Source organism: Dipodomys spectabilis, unplaced genomic scaffold (assembly GCF_019054845.1).
Source record: "Dipodomys spectabilis isolate Male_0828 unplaced genomic scaffold, ASM1905484v1 ptg000021l, whole genome shotgun sequence".
NCBI classification, from domain to species: Eukaryota; Metazoa; Chordata; class Mammalia; order Rodentia; family Heteromyidae; genus Dipodomys; species Dipodomys spectabilis.
In genome coordinates this window covers 7,093,906-7,115,814 of record NW_024870698.1, presented here as the reverse complement: position 1 = coordinate 7,115,814, position 21,909 = coordinate 7,093,906, and the positions used below count along the sequence as shown (strand labels likewise).

General features: G+C 38.2%; 1 protein-coding gene across 1 annotated transcript in view; it reads left to right on the top strand.

Annotated features, from left to right (window-relative positions):
- Ppargc1a (PPARG coactivator 1 alpha) overlaps positions 1–21,909 on the top strand; it is a 100,722-nt gene that overhangs the window by 67,432 nt on the left and 11,381 nt on the right. Inside the window, exons 6-10 of the mRNA XM_042674731.1 lie at positions 822–867; positions 977–1,050; positions 14,751–15,666; positions 16,191–16,295; positions 16,452–16,572. Coding sequence (XP_042530665.1) covers positions 822–867; positions 977–1,050; positions 14,751–15,666; positions 16,191–16,295; positions 16,452–16,572 — 1,262 coding nt within the window. The remainder of the gene's footprint in view (positions 1–821; positions 868–976; positions 1,051–14,750; positions 15,667–16,190; positions 16,296–16,451; positions 16,573–21,909) is intronic.

Here is a 21,909-nt window from a genome sequence, read left to right as displayed (position 1 = left end):
TAAGGATGTCTGCCTTAAGTATATTTCTTATCATCTAGTCCCTTCTTTCTGTTCAGAATGAAATACTCACATGAAGATGTAGCTAAAACATTGGTGAAAGATTTTTTTTTTAATCATCCCTGTCCTTTATTACTAGGAACTGCTTCCTGTAGAAAGTTAGATTTAGGAAAGGTTGAAAGGAAGTAATAAGCTCTTTATTGCATGTCTATGCAACTCTTAACTGATTGACATAGTCTCTTATTTCAATTGTCTGTTGGATTTGTCAATGTGAACTCCATTCAAGCCATCTGGGTCAATGTCCACCATTTGCTATCATCTCTCAATTAATTTCCAGTGAATGGAATGGTTATTGCTTGAGCTTTGGCCTCATAGACATAACCTATTCTCAAGGCTAGATATACAATTATACATTTTAGGAGTAAAATCAACTGAATATTCATAACGTTCTGTCGCCTTGTAGTTACTCTGCTGTTTTCTTGTCTGAACAAACTGTGCACTATATTCCAAATTAAAACAGAAAACATTATTTTTCTCTGATGGTATGCTGCAAATTTTGTATCCTTAACAGGATGATACGTTTTGGGGGAAAATTCTGTTTGGGTACGTGTTTTCAAATGGTAGTTTACTGATGCAAATGTTGTTTGGAATTTGTTTTAGCATAATGGACTGTTGTCTGACTTTGATCCAACATTCAAGGATTTCCTTAGTTTAGATTCCCAGTTTCCTGGCTCTTTTTCCAACTTGAGTGCAGTAGACAGAAAATAAATCTGCAGAACACTCAATATTTTATAACTAGTTTCTTTCTCTCCCCCTCCCTTTAGCCAAACCAACAACTTTATCTCTTCCTCTGACCCCAGAGTCACCAAAGTAAGTATTAAGAAATGCAACCATTTTCAGAAAGGGAAGGGGATTCTAATACGTTTGGCTACAGCAACTCCATTTCAGTTTGTTTTTATAAATGTGCCATATCTTCCAGTGACCCCAAGAGTTCCCCATTTGAGAACAAGACTATTGAACGAACCTTAAGTGTGGAACTCTCTGGAACTGCAGGTAAGCCTCCTATTCCACCTGAAAATGTTGTGTGTATGGGAAAGATGTTATTAGTTCCTACAACATATATTCTCTATGCAATTAATGAAAGAGTGCCAACAAAGTTAGCAAAGTCATCAACAAATTACCTTCAGTTGCTTATGCTGACAAGTGGAGTTGAAAAGTGTTTTACACAGAAGACATTTATTGTATTCAGAACCTTCTGCTGTATATTTTTGTTTTGGATTCTGAAGAATCCTATTCCAGATAAAGATGTAGAAACTTGAGTAGGAGGAGAAGTTAACATATTGGATTGCCTATCCAATAACTATAGCAGGTATAGAAATGGTTCTACTAAATTTCACAGTGACCTCAGGAGGATATTGGTAAGGTTTTGTTGTTGTTGTTTCTTAGTTCTAATTTGAGGAAATGAGATTTAGAGATATTTAGGAACTTGCGGAGGATTGTTGAGCTAAAGAACAAAGGACAAATCCTTGAATTCCATTTCTTTTTCTGAGATCAATACTTCACTTGGAATATTTTCACACTCTCCTATATTTAGCAGCGTAATGCTATCCAAAGTATGTCACTATTTTTGTATCTTTCCAGCAAAAGAGAAAACTGAAAATATATCCATTCATCAAAACAAAATGTTCTTATGTGTTTTCCAACAAGAGTAATTTCCTTGGACCTTTGGGATCTCTGAACTTCTTTAGCCAGTCTTTGCTTCATGTGAAGAGAAAAGAGCTTGAACCGTTGGACTCGCTGAAGAGTTCCTAGGCAAACTTCTGAGTTGGTTGTCAATGGTGCTTCTCTGCTTGCTAAGTGCTTTAGGTTTAGGTACTTGAATTCTACCAGAAAGTGAATCTTAGGATGTCAGAACAAAAAGTTCTTTGGCTCTGGCCATTGCTGATAAGGATAAAGAAACAGTAAGTTAAACACGATGCTTTCAACCAGAACTATGGTGCCTACATGCACCACAGTCATTGTCACTAAGTTTAATTTCACACTTTGAATTTGCTAAATTACCTCCTTATGAAAGGTCCACTGCATGATTGCATGATTTGGTCAAGCAGTAGAGTAGTTAATTTCATGGTATATGAATAGTATGTATATACAGGCATATATATAGATGTATACATATATATATGTATAGATACATATGTATATATATGTATATACAGGCATATATATATGCATTAGTTTTATATCTGTTTTATATTGCACACATAAATTCACTTCTTTAAGCATATGCATAACATTATTTTTTTAAAAAATTATAACACAGATATGGTTAGAAGTAACTTTTTTTAGTACGTATTATATACAATGACCAGAGAGGACAAGGAGTTGGCAGGTTCCTCTATAAAGTTGATTCAAGCAACTCTGAACTTTTAGCATATCGGTGTGCTTTTGCTTGAAACATTTAAACACACATTAAAATATCAAATTGATATTTTGGACTTAAATGTAGCAACTAGGGATCCATTTGTCTTTCTGCCTTCAATCACATGAATACCATGTGCCATGTCCTAGATAGTATGCCCTATTTTTTCTGTTCTTTGAAGGAAAATAATTAAATACATGTGGAGCACGTGTGTGTGCATGTGTGTGTGCGTGCTTGCACTCACGTGTACCCTCCTGCACACTGCAGTTCTAGGGCTGAAGTCATGTGCACATTCCTGTGCACACCAGTTCTAGGGCTAAAGTCAGGACCTGGGCACTGTCTCTGAGCTTCTTTTGCTTAGGCTAGTGCTGTACCACTTGGGCCACAGTACCATTCCCAGCTGTTTTCTTTGTAGTTTATTAGAGAAAATAGTCTCATGGACTTCAAACCACGATCCTCACATCTCAGTCTCCTGAGTAGCTAGGATTACAGCCATGAGCCACCAGTTTTTGGCAAGAATTGAATACATTTATAACAGCAATTTGAGTGTGAAGTTTTTCTATATTTTTTTAATGATTTCCCCCCATTGCTGAATGATAACACCAACTCCAAACAAATTTATAGTATTTTTCTTTTAGCAACTTACCTTTACTGTATCCTCTTAGAGAAACAATTTGTCAACTCCTATTTCATTTATGTAATATTTTTGTCAACTAATGTAACGCCAGTCACTGGTATCATGAACATGAACACATTTGGGAAAATATACTGCTATGGCTCTGAGTGATAATTCAGCTCAAAAGAATCTTTTTATTGTTATTCCTGGAGTTAGTCAGTTACTCGCTTTTAGAGAAGGGTAAAAGAGCTTCCGTATGTGTACTAATTCCAAACTTTTCATTAAAGAAACACTTGTTAATTCTATCATTACAAATGTAAGCTTACTGTGAAAAAATGTAAAAAAATAAACGTTGAAAAATTCTTTACAGTCTTAAAACATAGAAACATCCATAGCAATGTTTTTTATGGCTTTTCTCATTTGCTTGTAATAATTTTTTATATCTGTAAGTGCATGTATATACTGATTTTTCGATGACCATTTTAATAATTTTTTTAATCATCCTAAACTCTTTACTGTTTGGTTATATTAGTTTGATTAGGCAGATCAAGATTTATTTAAGCATATTTCTATTATCATATATTTAGATTGCTTTATAATGTATCTTTTTGAACTAGCACTGCAGTGGAATATTATATATAGAGAGAGGGAATGACAGAGAAAAAGTGTATGTATATACATGTATATATATATATATATATATATATATATATATTGCATGTGTGTGTGTGTGTGTGTGTGTGTGTGTGTGTGTGTGAGTGTGTGTGTGTGGTGTAGTGTATGCATACCAGGTCTGGGGCCCTGAGGCCCAGGTGCTGTCCCTGAGCTTTTTGCTCTAGGCTAATGCTCTACCACTTGAGCTACAGCTGTGTGTCCAACTACTTGTGCAGTTAATTTGAGATGAGAGTCTCACAGGCTTTCCTGCCTGGGCTGGCTTCAAACTGCAATCCTCAGATCTCAGCCTTCTTGAGTAGCTAGGAATACAGGCATAAAATACTGGCACCCAACTTGTTCATAAATTTTTTTTATCTTATTTTTCTTAAATAGGTTTCTAACAGTTATTAATGCCAAAAATAAGCTCATAAATATCTGAAAAAAATCTGATGTATACACTATCACCTGTTTTCCAAAAGGATGTTTCTACATGTAGCCCTATTCGTATTGAATAAACATCCTTGCTGTGCTGTATCTTTACTGACATTGGTTATTCTCATTGTTAAAGTATTTTTCTAATTTGTAAACATATTATTTACTTATATCTCAACTGTGAGTAAGACAGTAGTATTTACAAAGAAATTTGAATATTTATTCTTATTGATAGATTTCTTTATGTTTGTGGTGCTAAGAATGAAGCTCAGTGTCTTATATATGTTTGATGTTCACTCTACCACTGGGCTATATCAGTAGCCCAGGAATGCAATTTTAAGCAGTTTATTTATACTTTGAGAACTCTATAACCCACTCAATTGAATGACAGGTAGAGATTTTTTTTTGTTACACATGGGACTTGAACTCTGGGCCTGAACGCTGTCCCTCAGCTCTTCAGCCCAAGGCTAGCACTCTACCACTTGAGCCACTCCGCCACTTCCAGTTTTCTGTGTGGTTTATTGGAGATAAGAATCTCAAGGACTTTCCTACCCAGGCTGGCTTGGAACCATGATCCTCAGATCTCAGCCTCCTGAGTTGCTAGGATTACAGGCGTGAGCCACCGGTGCCTGGCTTCAGGTAGAGATTTATATTAAAAAAAGTTTTTTAATACTAGAAATCCATAAAAATTTTTATATAGTCTACTTAATGATTCACTATCATGTTATTTTAATACTTTATTCTGGCACTGTTGAAAAGTTATTGGGAGCAATGCAAACTAATTTTCTGACTCTGTGTGTGTGTGTGTGTGTGTGTGTGTGTGTGTGTGTGTATGTGTGTGTGTTAATACTGATGCTTGAACTCAGGGCCTAAGTACTATTCCTTAACATTTTTGATCAAGTCTGGCATTCTATCACTTGTGCCACATTTCTGCCTTTGTGGTGGTTGATTAGAGATCAGACTTTTCACCTTATCACAGACTTGTTTTCGCTGGGTAGTTTGAATCACAATCCTCAGACTTCAGTCTCCTGAGTGGCTAAATTTACAGGCATGAGTCTGGTTTATCTACATATTTTTAATACTTGCTCTATACATTTCAGGTCCTGGTTGGTATGTAGCAAATGTAAGACTTGGAGACACATGTATGAGAAGTATGAAACATAATGCTTGGCCATAATGTACATTAAATAAATATTCTCAGGCTTCACCCACGGGGTTAATCTCCAGAATATACTACCTACAGATAAGCAGCAGGAAAGGAAGAATATTTGTGATATATAATGTTTTGTTACTTTCTAGAAAAAGGTGGGCCCAGAGAATGACTTTTAGTTTGTTGAGCATGATGGCAATAATAGGAAGATAGAAGGCTGGAAAGCTGAGGTACAGCCAGTTTGTGGTGATGGCAGAGAAGGAATTTAGAGCTATGGGAAAACACAGACATGAGGAAGAATGCAAACGATGTAGTAGGGGTCTGAAAGGTGAAGTCTGGTGGTAGAAGGAAGAGACGGAGCATATGATGTCTTTGGGTCACTATCTCCTTTAAAACTCATCAGGAAAATGTATTACTTGTGTTTGGAGGAGACAAACATTGACTACACCTCAAGAGAATCAGGCAGGGATAAAAGGGACTGTCCAAGGGGAATACTATAATAACATAGCTTCAAAGTTAAAGACCATGATTATGGGAAAGATTTACAAGAACCTTGAGGACAGTTGAAGGAACAGAAAGTAATGTTAAGGCCCATTATCTCAGTGAATGACGTAGTGATGCATGATGGAAGGAGTCTGAGGGAAATTGAACTCTCAACAGGTGAAACTGACTTGGGGAGTCTTAAGGAAGAAACGTATTTGCATCTGAGCTTAAAGTACTGCGTGAAGTGGAGAGGAGATATTGACATAAGGATGGAAAAAGAGGCAGATGCTCAGATGACATGAGCTTGACGTGGAATTGAAAATAGTCAGGGAAGATTAGTTGGAGCGCTCACTTCTCTCCTACATCATATCCGGTTGCTAAGACTCCTTTTCTCTCTCCTTGATATTTTCTTGGCCTCAGTTCCTTCAATTTTAAAGTCATATTCATAACAACTAAATTCAAATACTATTAGTTTCAAAATAACAAAAATATAGCTTGAGCTCTATTATCAATATTCAACCATTCTCAACTTACATACATGACAATGGCGTGGAGTTCAACATGTTTTTAAATGAAAATGTTCCATAGGGTAGAATGATTTTTTTAAGGGAAAATGATATGTCTTAGTGAAGTTAGGAAGAAACTTTGCTTTGCTGTTAGACAAACCCACGTTCAAAATGTGGATCTACCCTCATCTAGAATATGACCCGGATCAATGTACTCAATATTCATAAAATTCAGGGTCCTGATCCATCAGATGAAGACCATAACATTACCTGCCTCATGAGTCACTATGAGGATTAAATAAGATTAATCACAAATCCTAGCATATTATACAAATATCCAATAAATATTAGCTGCTTCTCCATTAACTAATTCTCAGTTCACTTAATCTGCTGAGTCCAGTGGACGTTATTTCTTCTTGACTAGTACGACTGTCTCGTCTAATATTTTAATGTTTTCTGCTCACCAACATCCTCAATCCTGCTGCTAGCTTCTTTAGAACCATCATATGTGAATTTCCTTATTCTGTTTTGTGGCACATCCACACCTACGTCTCTAAACACTGAACAGATACTACTCTTAAGGGCTGTGTGTGTGTGTGTGTGTGTGTGTGTGTGTGTGTGTGTGTGTGTGTGTGTGTGACTTAGCCATCAAGACCGAAACAGCTCTTTCATAGTCTCTCAACATCTATTTCTATTACCAGAAATTCTCATGATTAATCAGGAATATTTGTCACTACATAGTATAACTTCTTTTGGCGCACGTGTGAGTGAGTGTATGTGTGTGTGTGTGTGTGTGTGTGTGTGTGTGTGTGTGTGTGTGTGTGTGTACTGGTACTGGATTTGAACTTGGGGCTTGGACACTCTCCCTAATTTTCTTTTTACCTAAAGCTAGTGCTCTATCACTTAAGCCATAGTCCTATTTCTGCTTTGTTGTGGTGCATTGGAGAGAAGGGTCTCCCAGACTTACCTAACTGAACTGGCTTCAAACTGCAGTCTTCATATCTTGCTTATGGATTCGCTAGGACTCCAGGCATGAACCACCACCACCCACTTCTGCTGTTTTTGATACCCTGTGTATTTCATCATTGAGAAAAATGTTGTATGTGGACATCAGTTATATGCTGGACTTGGGATTCGAAGTAGATCCAGCTCACTAGAGAGTGTGTCTCCTTCCCAAAATCTTGAATCTTAAAGATTGTAGTTGACATGTGTTATGTTAAATAGGTTTCATTGCCTGTGCCAAGTATCACTGATACGGGTTGGCTACCAGGAGCATTGTATTGTAGAAGATTCTAAGGCCAACTCTCTACTCAGTGGGAATGTCCTGATCAATTAGTGATGTCTGCCATAGAGGCACAGTGGGTAGAGAGAATGGAAATGGCATTTCATACTGTTGATTTGTTCATTCTAGTTCTATATGCTTCATCTGTTTTTGGTTGAGGCACTGAAAGTAAACAAGCTGTTACCTAGGTTTTCTGGTGTCTTTTCTTTCTTTTTGTTTTCACTCTCGCAAATTTTAGTGAATTTTTCCAAACATTTAAAAAAAAATGTAAAGAGTCAACAAAATTCTAAGACCTCTAGAATAATGTCTGCGCCCCATCTGCAGTGTCTTTGGGAGGCAGGAGGGATAAGATAGGAAGTTTGCTTTATTAGGTATTGCCAGCTGGTCTGACTTCTTCGTGATTGTCCTAAACTAGCTCATTTTGGCTGATAAAAAAACAACAACAACTCTTCTCTTTTACAGGTGTAGAAACTAATTTGATTTCAAAATAGCTGTTAGTAAAGCAAGCTGAGAGAAAAGAGAATGCTCTTTTGGCAGAAGGCATTTAAATCTATTGCATATGGAGATTTTCAGGCTGCTACCATCTTTTTTGTGTTGTTTGTTTCTGAAATGGAAATGACAAGGCAATGTCAGCTGCCCAAGGTGGTGGTTTTAACCAGGAGATATAAAGGAATTTGGTTAGGGACCAAAATGACTTGCACCAAAATTTCATGTTCATGTTTGTCATTACTAAAAACATTGTACAGACACTGATGCTATTATACAATTAATTAAGAAAATGTAGACAAGATAATCAGCAGTCTAATTACATTAATACTACTGGATCTTGGCAATTTGTTTTCTCTGTTGGTCAGTGTTTTTTGTTTCATTTTTGTTTATGGGCTGGTACTAGGGCTTGAACTTAGAGTCTGACTCTCTCACTTGGATTTTTTGATCACAAGTGGTGCTATACCACTTGAGCCACACCTCTACTTCTGGCTTTTTTTGCTGGTTAATTGCAGGTGAGAGGCTCATAGACTTTTCTTCCTGGGCTGTCTTTGAACCACAAAACTAGCTACTCAGATCTCAACCTGATTAGCTAGGATTGAAGGCATGAGCAACCAGCACCTAGGGTGGTACATTTATTTATTTCATTCTTGAAATCAGACTATACATGGGTCCCAAACAAACAAACCAACAAAAATCATGGAACTCATTTACCAATTAGCTTCAAACTTTTTAAAATAAGGATTATTATAATATCCGCTTAGACTCTCCATTTGAAAGTTCATTTTATCTGGAACAAATATTGACAGTAGTATGTATTTGGAGAATCTTTTTTATTTCTGTTTCTTTATATGTAATACATCTCAAGCAAATCAAAGTACAGCAAAATATGGGCAGTCTTGAGTACTTTTAAAAGGAAAAGCACAGTGACAGAAAACTGGAAAGTTATTTTGACAGGTTATATAATCCATTCCTCTCAAGCAAAAAATCCAAAAAAAGCGGGGGGTGGGGGGGGAGACCCAACAAATTCTTTTTACTACAAGGTTTGGCAACTGTCTCTGTTGGGAAGGTCTTCCATATTTCAACCAGAGCTTCCTTTTTCATTGTCAATCTCATTCTTCTTGACCCAGTGTCTATAATGCTCATTTCTTTCTTCTTCAGTTTTCTGGAAGTGGTATTCCCCTGTTTTCTTTAAGACAGGGGTAACACAGAAGTTTCCTCCCCTGCACCAGCTTTGGCCTTAATGGTAGATATCTGTAGGAGCCTGGTTTCCTCCTTGTCTCCCATGAGCAATTGAGGAATTAGGCCCCTTTCTTAGGAATGTTCTAAAGTGTTTTTGTATGGCCAGTTTGTTCTCTAATAAGCAAGATGCTATTTTTAAAACATCTTTATGCCGCCAGGTGTTGGTGGCTCATGTCTGTAATCCTAGCTATTCAGGATTTGAGGATCATGGTTCAAAGCCAGCCTGGGTAGAAAAGTTTGTATTCTATGCACCTCTTATCTCCAATGAACCAGCAAAAAAGCCAGAACTGGTGAGGTTGCCCAAGTGGTAAGAGACAGACTTGAGCAAAAAAAAAGCCAAGTTAAGAGTGTGAAGCCTTGAGTCCAAGTCCCAGTACACACACACACACACACACACACTCTCCAAATCAGCATAGACACAGTACCTGAGTAGGGAGACGAAAGCTCTCCTATGCTGTGTGAATATATTTCATGGAGCTCAGAAAAAGGCTGGGAAAGTGGGAACAGGGGCATTAGAGAAGCTTCTATTGGCCAAATCTTGTAAACCACTGGAGTAGCCGGGAGGACCCACAGAATATGAGTCTCCCCTGTTTTCTCTCCACACTTACTCCAAGTTCTAGAGGCCTAGAGTTAGTGAGAACAAGTGACACCCTTTCCTTTGCCCAGTTTTCCTCTCTTAGTAATTGTTTAAGCAAATTAGAAACTTACTGCTTTTCTTTAATTATGTGTTGTCTTACCTGCTTTTGTGTGTGTTTTATGCCACATTGGGGCTTAAACTCAGGTCCCCAAGCACTCTCTGGCTTTTCTATTCAAGGTTGATACTCTATTACTTGAGCTATATCTCCACTTCTGGCTTTTGACTGGGTAATTGGCTATATGGTCTCCTCCTAGGCTTTTCTGCATGGGCTAGCTTTGAACCTCAATCCTCAGATCTCAGCCTCCTAACTAGCTAGGATTGCAGGCATGAGGTGCCAGTACCATACATGCTTTTCTTTAAATGCCTGGCTTGGCATGCAACCCAAGCACAATCTTACTGTAAAATGTATCCAGAAGTTTGTTATAGAGTTAGCAGTCTGTTCTGTACAATAGTAAAACCTAAGCTACACAAAGGGAGGAAAGTCCTGCTGAAGTTGTTGAATGGATACTGGAGCACAAGAAACAGAGTTGAGGCCTGCTTTCTCATTTATCAGAGTCATTCAATTAAACAAACAAACCCCAAAGAGAAGTCCTCCAAGGAAATCTCCCCCCCAGCACATAATGAAAAACCAAACCAAACCAAACTTGTCTGACTTTAATATATATGTATATATATATATATTAAATAAAAGGACTGCTTAAAAAGATTGTGTGCCACTTTTTCGAGATTTGCCATGCCAAAGTGCATAAGTGTGAGTGATGTAGAGGTACTTGTTTATTATAGAGCACATTTCAATGCAGTAATCATAAATATTGCTAAGGTTGTGCTCTGTTGAAATATGACCTACATACTCTTGATTGTTTGTGTTACGTGATTTGTCTGACACCCATTACATTCTGGGTAATAGCAGCCATTTGTTGCTCTGCACAGCAGGCTCTTCTGACAAAAGAAAATAGGCAGCAATAAAAAAGCTATAGTCTGAATTACATTCTGCACAGAGCTGCACTGCTGAGAGTTGGTGCAAGTGTGTTAACAATGCTCTGAACTGCCTCTTGTCAGCCTTCAGCCTGTAATGGCCATCTGTCCTCACATAAATCTGTCAAAACCTGCTAAGTTCAAGAGAGAGCATGGAATATACCTTGTACTGTCAACACCAAAAATGTACACATTCCCCAGAAAAATCAACACACAGGAAATAATCCAGAGGTTATAGCAGACATTGACACTGTTGATTTAGTCGTGGGGCATGAAATTGAGAGTCTGGCAATTAGTAGGAAGATGAGTAAAGGTAGCAGCAATAAGGAATTGAGTAGTGACCTTCTTCCTACTGGAGGGAAGGTTAAAAAAATCTAACCGATGAAGGGCCAGTTACAGGGGTGGTCTGTCCCATCAACAGCTCTTCAAAGTTTGCTACTATATTCAAAGGAATTTTTAAAGTGATCCTTGCACTTGTATTTTATTTTGCTTTGCCGTGGGTCCCATCTATATATCTGAAACTAGATCGATAATTAGGCACTTGATTATACAACATCTTACCATCCCGGAGACTTGCGACTCAGGCCGAGGTATTTTTCTGATCCAAGATAGAAAAAGTGTGAAAAGTTTAGGGAACTATTGAAATTGTTTTCTGCTACCCCTAAATGTATGAATTTCTCATTCAATAATCAAGTGTTGTTGATTTAGTTGAACAAGTGAGGGCAACAAAATTTTATTCTCCTGGGGTTTTCCTCCATAGGATGCATTTGGTAGCATCTCAGTGTTTCTAGTTTTTCTGCATACATTGGTCAGAAAAAATATAAATATTTCAAATTTGAAAGAATTACCTCTTTATTAAAATGAAGGATGAAGTTCTTGGGAACTGAGTCTTTGAAGTTCCAGAAGCAGATGCCACATAGCAAGTTCACAGTAAATGTCTGCTCAGTAGCCAGAAGTGACTCACACGTGAACAAGTTAGGAAAATTTGTTGTTGTTCTTTTAATTCAAAGAAAATACAATTAGTATGTCATCACTCCCAGGAGCAACTTGAGAACCAGTTATTTAAGCAATAATGAGCTTAGGTACTAGGACAAAGGTTTCAGATTTTCTAGATGGAAAAGAATTTCTATATTTAAAATCCCTAGATAGCTGAGCTAATTTTAGAATTTGTCTCTCTTTAACAGTGGCCTAATTTGGCATTTCTGAAATTTAGGTTTCTTTTTATACATCTAGAATATCTGTCAAAACACATACATTTGGGAGTAGAAGGTACTGGGTTACGGAGATGTGTAAAGCCTGGATTTCATATGAAATGAGAAGTACTCTCATTCTGAGTCATCTAAAAGGAAAATAAAAATAAGTGTTCAAATGTTACAATGATCAGGAGGCTGAGATCTGATTATCACAGTTCAATGCCAGCCTGGTCAGAAAAGTCTGTGAAACTCTTATCTCCAAGTAATCAGCAAAAACTGAAGTAGAGGTGTGGTTCAAGCAGTAGAGTACCAGCTTTGAGCACAAAAAACTCAGATATAGTGCCCAGGTGCTAAGAATAACTCCCAGAACCAGTGTGCACGTGCACATGCACGCACGTGCGCGCGCGCATACACACACACACACACACACACACACACACACACACACACACACAAATGTTGCAATTAATTAATCCAAGCATTATTTCACAAAGTACTTGCTTGTCTTTGGAGAGACAAGACAATAATTTGAAGTTGAAGATGGTAACAAGAAAATACAGTGATCTAAAATAAAGTGATCATAAACAAATTATGAAGCTGGATTTTTGGAAGTTGAATGTCATGTTCTCTAATTTAGGGTTGTAGCTTTTTGTATATTTGACTGGTATTTACTCAGCCAACTCATTAGTTCTCCTCTGGTTCTTGTGAACAGTGGTTGAGAACTTGCCATTTCTTTCCTGGGCTTTAATACTTTTTAATGTATTATGTTGGTAAATTGAATGTAGCCTGTGGTATGAATGAGGGCCGTGGAGATGATAAACCAGACAAGAGGGAGCATGTTGTGGGAAAAGAGAGAGAGAGAGAGAGAAACAGAGAGAGGAGAAAATGGAATGCAGTAGAAGGTTTTATATGGACTAGAAGACACATTCATCTGTGAAAAGGGAAACATAAGAGGAATGATGCAGACTTTCATTTGGGAAAAGGACACACGACTTTCTGCGACACAAAAGCACTTGTGAGGCTCTCATATTCGCACTGGTGTGACATCAACTTTTCTGGGCTGGAATTCCAAAGTCCAAACCCTTGACATTGCTATACCTTTCCTTACACAGAGAGAATTAGCTAGGAATGTTAAAAGTTCCCAAATATTGGTGTCAGATATTTTATTTTGAGGGGGGAAAACAATTTATTTCTTCCACTTCTTTATTGGAAAATAAGAGAGTAAGGCAGCAGCATCTTTCTGCTTTATATCAAAATTTCATGTGGATTACTGTGACCTACTTGGTTTTATATATATATATATATATATATATATATATATATATATATATATATATATTATATACATATACATACATACAGCAAGGTAGAACTTTTTTTCCCTTGAAATGTGCAGTTGCCTTAAGTCTAACCCCAGGCTTGTTAACAGACTTCAAGTTCTTTTTGCTGAGTGGCGTTCGCCAATCCTCCATTCCTCCTAAATAGAAAGTGTGTTGTAAACTAAAATGTTCCCTTGTAAGCAAAAAGTCATTTGAACTCCAGCCTGCTCTTCTTCAAAGTTCCCTGGACTCTGGAACCAGCCAGTTCACAGTACTTCTTCAGCATGCAGGCATGAGTCATATTTACTCAGGGGTGAAACTTAGAGGCAACTACTTTGCCTCTGACTTCTTGACCATAGTGTCTGGCAGAAGGCTCTGCCCTTTTGAGACAAAATGGAATGGCCACCGCTGAGAAGTGACTCCTTTGCTCCTTTTACTTCTTCCTAATTTAATTAGTTGCTGAAGTCTGAATTTGTTTCAGTCTCTCTGTCTCATCACTCTGTGTGACGTGTGCACTATATAAAATGGTCCCCGGCATAGTGGTATTTACACCACCGGGCACTTTGGTTTCTGTCGCAGGACCATATTTTCGACAGCATGTATTAGTTATGCTTACAAGAATGTATTATACCTACATTAGCCATGGTTTACTAAGTTAATGAACTGTGGAGGCAAAGAATCATTACCGTCAAGCCATTTCCCCGAATTCGTCTGTGGTTGTCTCGTCTGTTGGACTGAACGTAACTTCAAACTTGTCTAGGTCATTCCCATCTCAAGTGATGCTCACTGCCACTCCATTTTTTTTTTAATGCTAAATTCCTTGGCTCCAAGGATAGATTTTTCTGGATTGGGCAAAGACCTTTGAACCAAGACATCCTCTGAAATGTTGTTTGCTGACCAATGCCTGCAAGGCTTCTCTCTCTCTTCTGATTCTTGTTGATTTTCCATTAGTCAGCCTATGTTGAACCTTTGAGAATGTGAGCCTGGGTAATGCCTGGCACCATCCGGGCAGCAGTGGCACGTTCGTCCGTGTTTTCTGAGAAGCCAGATGTCTTAACGTTGATTGGTGTCTTGAGATACAAAATATCACAGCCCTTACTGTGCTGTTTGGCCTTGTCCATCCATCTTTTCTGGGTGACAGAGGCTTAGGAGAAGACATAGTTTTTCAGATCGTGTGAATTTCTTTCTTCTTCTTTAACTGAGTTTTAAACCTGGTCTGAAATCTTGGCAAGTTTAAAAAGAAATGAGTCTTATCATTTAAGAACATTATCTCTCCATCTCTTTCCTTCATCTCTCTCTATTATTATTTTTCTTTCTTTTTCTGTTTTTGTTTTTGTTTTGTTTTGTGTTTAACCTTAGGCCTAACTCCACCTACCACTCCTCCTCATAAAGCCAACCAAGATAGCCCTTTCAGGGCTTCTCCCAAGCTGAAGTCCTCTTGCAAGACTGCAGTGCCACCACCATCAAAGAAACCCCGGTACAGTGAGTCTTCTGCTACCCAAAGCAATCACTCCACCAAGAAAGGGCCGGAGCAATCTGAGCTGTACGCACAGCTCAGTAAGTCCTCTGCGCTCAGCAGTGGACACGAGGAAAGGAAGCCCAAACGACCCAGCCTACGGCTGTTTGGTGACCATGACTATTGTCAGTCCATTAATTCCAAAACGGAAATACTCATCAATATATCGCAGGAGCTCCAAGACTCCAGACAACTAACCTACAAAGATGCCTCCTCTGACTGGCAGAGGCACATTTGTTCTTCCACGGATTCAGACCAGTGCTACCTGAGAGAGACTTTGGAGGCCAGCAAGCAGGTCTCACCCTGCAGTACCAGAAAACAGCTCCAAGACCAGGAAATTCGGGCCGAGCTGAACAAGCACTTCGGCCATCCCAGTCAAGCTGTTTTTGACGACGAAGCAGACAAGACCAGTGAACTGAGGGACAGTGACTTCAGTAATGAACAATTCTCCAAACTACCTATGTTTATAAATTCAGGACTAGCCATGGACGGCCTGTTTGATGACAGTGAAGATGAAAGTGATAAACTGAGCTACCCGTGGGATGGCACGCGATCCTACTCGTTGTTCGATGTGTCGCCTTCTTGCTCTTCTTTTAACTCTCCGTGTAGAGATTCAGTATCACCACCCAAATCCTTATTTTCTCAGAGACCCCAAAGGATGCGCTCTCGTTCAAGGTCCTTTTCTCGACACAGATCGTGTTCACGATCACCGTATTCCAGGTCAAGATCAAGGTCCCCAGGCAGTAGATCCTCTTCCAGGTAAACCTTGTCCAAACCCAGCCAACGCCTTCGGTGTTTCCCAGGAAGTCAAAGAATCCTTCTGACCCCACAACCCATTCAGCCCCTTACCCTCACCATTCCCAGGGTTGCTAGAATTAGTAATGTTCTTATCCATTTCTTCCTTCCTATTTTCTCTTACATCTCTCACTTTGAGCCATAAGAATAGAGACAGCAATTGGTAAAAGACTTGCTCATCAAATATTTCTCATTATTGGGAGAGCTGTCCTGTGCCAGGAAACTTGAACTCCATCCCAGATACAGCTGACAACGGGCTGGGCCTGGTTGCTCAGGGTTAGTACCATTAAGAGGCCCAGAGAAGGAGACATGGCTGCAGGCCTTTAGAGCTGATCAGCTGATCCAAACTGCCATTGGAATGTCTCACTAGTAGGTAGGAAGGAAAAGCCAGTTTATGTAGGACAGTGTTCTGGAGAATGTTCACTAATGCCAATAAACTGGGGGGTGACAGTTGCAAATGTCCCTTTTATTTTCCTCCTCTCTCTCAGGTCCTGCTACTATTATGAGTCAAGCCACTGCAGATACCGCACACACCGAAATTCTCCCTTGTATGTGAGATCACGTTCAAGATCGCCCTACAGCCGGAGACCCAGGTAATGAAGCATGTCCTTTACTTATAGCTGCTTTTCTTCTCCCCCTCCTTTCAATGACAAGAGATTATCCAAAGCCTTTCTCCCCTCCCCAAATTATGATTCATGTTGTCATGTCAAGGGAGGTGGCTGGTTTGATGATGAAGTTATGTTTTCCAGATATGACAGTTACGAGGCGTATCAACATGAACGGCTGAAGCGGGAGGAATATCGCAAAGAACATGAGAAGCGGGAATCAGAAAGGTCCAAACAGAGAGAGAGGCAGAGGCAGAAGGCAATCGTAAGCAGCTTGGAACGAATTTTCTCCCTCCCCCACCCACCTCACTCCCTAATGTGCTTTTTTTTTTTTTTTATTTATTTTGGGGGTAGATTAGAAAATCAGCTAAAGCTAAGGTTTTGTGAACATATCAGGGGGTGTTTAGTCCCTGTTAACACAGCTAAAGTCCATTCATTTCTCATGATAGTGGTTATTTTTAGGTTCATTGTGGTTTCCAAGTTTTTCTTGGGAAAACTAGTTGGAGGAATGGGTTTTTCTTGGTGCTGCCTGTTGCTTCTTTTCTCTATGAGAGTGAGGAGGAGGTATGGCTGGTTGAGTCCAGATTTCATCTGGAGGGGGCAGATCTGAAGATCAGGTTGACCATAAAGTAACTGGATTTGTGTTGGATTTAAAGGTGAATGTGGAGGAAAACTTGTTAAGAAAGTGGTCATTTCTTTCTTGTAGTGGTCCAACACTTAAGGGAGTAGGGGATTCATATACCTTTCTTATGAATGACTTCTCAGTAAGCCGTTAGTGGTTACATAACCACTTATAATAGGGTGATATGTTCACTTGACATTTATATAAAGCCGAGTCTTCTGTGTGAAGACCCGGGCTTCCTTAAACTTGCTTGTTCTCAGAATGTCGATATGCTTTCTCAGCAGTGGCTAATAAGTAGACTTTACCCCAGCTCCCTGCTGCTGTTTATCAACCTAGACCTGGGACAGTAAAAATACAACACTCCAGTTGTCCACATCCAGGACATGCCCAAGACAGACATTCCTAATTGATCTCAGAATTCTTCCTCTGAACTCCCACAGAGCCTTGGGTCTTACCCAATATGGTCCTCCAGGGAAGCCATGGCTAATCAATAAGCTATAACATTGCTTTGGCTTATTGCACCTGCTGCCTGTCTGTGCTATCAGCTCAGGGGGCTTCAAAAACATCACTATTTCACATATCTTTCATTTAAGTTAACGAAAGCTTAGGGAAATGAGTTTTAACTATAAAGTTTGGGTTTCTATGGTACCTTTAAGAAAATCCAGGATTATCAATGCATTTTTAAGAAACCATTATAAAAGAGCTTAGAGTCAAAAATGAAGCATTAACCAACAGTTACCAACTTGGGGGAAAATGCTAAATGAGAAGTTTGTTAATCACAGTCACTTGAGGCAAAGGAAATGAGAAGTAATTGGTCAGGTTAAAGTTCTGGGGCATTTGCTCCCATTTAATTCTGAATGTACCTACAGCTGAATCAAAGGCCTTGTACAAATAACAACTCTTTTCCTAATTTTATTCAACTTTTAAATGGACTATAATATTAACATTTACCAGAGTATAATTAGTTAATACTTAGGAAGACTAATGAAAATGAAAATTTCCATTTTTCTAATTTTGCTGTATTTAATTAATGGGCTACTTGATAATACTAATAATGCACATTTATATAATGCCATATAGTTTACAAAGCCTTTTAACATGACACATTAGTGTTAATGATTACATAAGAGAACCATGTTGGGCAAGTATATAGTAGGAAAATAGCATTCACAAATTCATATGAAATTCTTGATGTTTCTCTCAAAAATAGGGCCTAAAGAGAGAGAGACTAATAGTTTCATCATATATTTTTCTCATTTTGAGCAAAAAAACAATCTAGTTCTAAGCAAAACAAATTATTATTTTAATTAAAATGTGTAGATAAATGGTATGTGTTTACTTCAGGAAAGGAAAGGGAGGGAGAGATCTCTTTTACTACTTGGGGTATTTCTGAATAGAGTGTTTAATTGGTCTAGATATGTAAAAAGTATTCTTTGCAATACCATTTTCAGCTTGTAAATTGCTACTACCCTGCCTTCCTTTTGTGTGACTCAAATGTTGACTAGTTTCTTAGTTAATTCTTTTTTTTTTACTATGAAAATGCCTTAATGGTGTCTGTACAACACAAGATGTCAAGACAGGACAGCAAGAACACAGTGGACAGGACTGGCAGATCTTAGTTAATTCTTTAACTAAGACAATATCAGTTCTCTTTGAAAGAGGATTTGTCATAGTACCAGTGTCAAATTGGCTTATATGAAATCATTATACATTAACTAGATACTGATGTGAAGTTTGGCTTGAGGGTTTGTTTTGTCTTTCGTTTTGAAAAAGAGATTTCACAAAGCAAATTAGGACAGAGAAATTGTTTACATAATGACTATAGGTAATAAATGCTAAATACAGATATTGGACTTTATGTTGAAGCATTTCTCACTTGTGGAGTTATATGCTAACTAAATGAAATTTCATGACTCTGACAATCATTTGCCTGGTGCTTAGGATGTAAATTTAAGGAAGACTTGTCTCTTTCTCCAGAGAGGTTCTAGGCAGGTAATGGTGTATAAACAGGTGATGCAGTATGATAAAGCATATGATAGACTTTTGTTAGGTTTTGAACTCAGTGTCTCATGACTCCACTGGTTTTCTTTCAAGGTTGGCACCCTACTATTTAAGCCATACCTCCACTTCTGGCCTTTTGCTGGTTAATTACAAATAAGAGTCTCGAACTTTTCTGCTAGGGTTAGCTTTGAACCATGATCTTTGGATATTTTTACAGAATTACTGTCTTTCGTCTTTGTCTTGTGGGCTGCAAAACACTGATTTTGAGTTCCATGGAGAGAGTTAAGGAAATGTATAAACTTCTCATAGCCTGTGCCTTCTCTAAAAGTCTCAGTCGAGTCCAATTTGAATATATGTCCTGAATCAGAAAGTTAAAGAGTACTACTGACAAGCAATTCCTAACACAGAATCATGGATTGTGGTTTACTCTCACCATCATTTCAGTAGCTGCTTTCACATGACTCCCCAGCTAAACTGTTCTCCCCAAACCAAGCCACCTTCTGCCTTTGTCTATCTCCTGAGCCTGAGATAGTGCAGGGTACATTGGGACCCTGGCAGGCAGCGTTTCATACTTGGTGTCTAAACAGACTGCTTTAATATCTGGTGGAATTTGATACCCACCTCCATTCGCATTCTGTAGTTTCCTGCCAGACCACATGATAATGGGGTGTACATTTAAAGGACAAATGTAGACATTATGATATGGCTTAGTGCTTAGAACCAAACCCAGATGTGTTTGGGCAATGACTATATCATTTCCTTCCTCTTCCCTGTTGGTCAGCACAAAGCCCAGGAGCCAGAAACAGTAAATCATCACCCATGACTAGAGAGTTCTTCCAAAGGAAAACAAAAGTTGTCTGATTTGTCAGTTGCTCACTTTTTCTTTCTTTCTCTTTCTTTCTTTCTTTCTTTCTTTCTTTCTTTCTTTCTTTCTTTCTTTCTTTCTTTCTTTCTTTCTTTCTTTCTTTCTTTCTTTCTTTCTTTCTTTCTTTCTTTCTTTCTTTCTTTCTTTCTGCCTGCCTGCCTGCCTGCCTGCCTGCCTTCCTTCCTTTCTTTCTTTCTTTCTTTCCTTCTTTCTTTTCTTTCTTTCTTGCCTTCTTTCTTTCTTCCTTTTCTTTCTCCTTCCCTCCTTCCTTGCTTCCTTGCTCTCTTTCTCTCTCTTTCTTTCTTTTTTGAGAAAATAAATGCATTTCTCATTCAAGCCTTTTCTTGTGCTGCTGGAGTATTTAGTCCTTTAAAGCAGTTATTTCAGGTGATTGAAGAGAGGTTGTGTGATTGACTTTTAAGTTCAGTATTTAGAAATATTAATTTCATGGCAAGATGAACAAATTCTAGAGATCTGCTGCACAACAGTCTTCCTATGTTTGAGAACATGGGAATGTGTACCTTGATAAATGTTAATATGATAGATTTCACATTGAGTATTCCCCCCCCCTCTCTTTCTCTCTCCAAAATAAAAAACGAGAAGTGGAGCTCTGGCTCCAAGTGGTAGAGCACCAGCTTTGAGTATAAAAAAAATAAAATCTCAGGAACAGTGCCCCAGCCCTGAGTTCAAACCCCAGGACTGGCACAAAAATAAAAAGAACATCCTCCTCTAGCAGGCACTTAGTAAATGACTGCTGAATTAGATATGAGTATATTTAATATTAAGAGCAGAAGGAAAAGACTTTCAAAGAAAATTTTGGTCTTTCAGCCCATCCATATCTTTCCATGCCCCTCTATATGCTTTTACTTTTAGAAAAACCCTTGTAACAGCATTAACTCATCCTTGGTATTTATAGTATCTTCAAAAGTGTGTGTGTGTGTACGGGCACGGGGCATGTACCCACACCTGCAACATTGCTGGGGATTGAACCTACGGTCTAATATATGCTCTACCACTGATCTATACCCTAAGCCTTAACTTGGGAAATTTTGAAAAAAGTCATATTGAACCTATTCTAGAAATGAGATCAAGTATATCATTGGCAAGGTTGGTATATTGTTTTCTTAGAAACTAAGAAAGAACTTGTATATTACTCTGACTTGGGATAATAGATTAAATGTTCTTGAAACCCAAATCTGCATTATACCAGGCTCTTTCTTCTTAATATCTACAAATCTAAGACATTTTAGTGAGATACTCCATAAGATCATCAAACACAGGAGTAGACCTGCCTAGAGTTCAGTGTTACTTCCCCTGCAGCTTTCTGTGATTTCTTAGTCAAGGCTCTCTTATCGAGTATAGTTTATGATTTGGTAAGACCCAACCATAGTTTCCTTTTCCCCAGCTAACTGGGAGCATATAATCTTTTGATAAAGACTTGGTAATACAAAGTCAGTTAATTCAGTCAGGTTTATTTTCCTTTATTTATGTTCTGTGTTTTGATATAACGAGGATTTACTGTGGCCATTAATGTGACATAACTCTTCAATTTTATTATCTACCCCATCAGTAACTGAGCTTTTGTGAAAATTGAAGCTAAAAGTTATTTGATAAATGTTCCGTCCTCCTCAATAGTGAAAACTGGTCTGAAAAATCATTTTTCAAGGAGCTTTTCTTCCAAAGGTTTCAAGTTCCTTCAAGCCTTTAAGAAGTTGGAAATGTTATTAAGCATTTTGATTTCTTTTCCTTTCATCTCCTGTTTAGAAATTAATGTCTTGAAAAATTGGCTACAAGTGTTAAGGGTTTTTTTTAAGAGAGATGAAATCTATTCATCTGTCTAATATGTTAAAAAGAACTGTTTCTTTGCCAGACATCATGGGTAATCTTGGAAAGTTTTGTCTTTGCTTCTAGACCCTCAGATATTTTCTATTTTCATTTTTAGCATTTGGAAAACAAAGCACTTCAATGGTTTTCTCCATTGAGAATTGCCCATGTGTTCAATCCTCGCCCTTTGTAAGGGAGCAAGACATGACCCATTGCTGTATTTCATAAAAGGAGATGGTAGAATAAAAAGTAATTTAAGCAATTATGGAGCAGGCTTTTGATTCCCCATT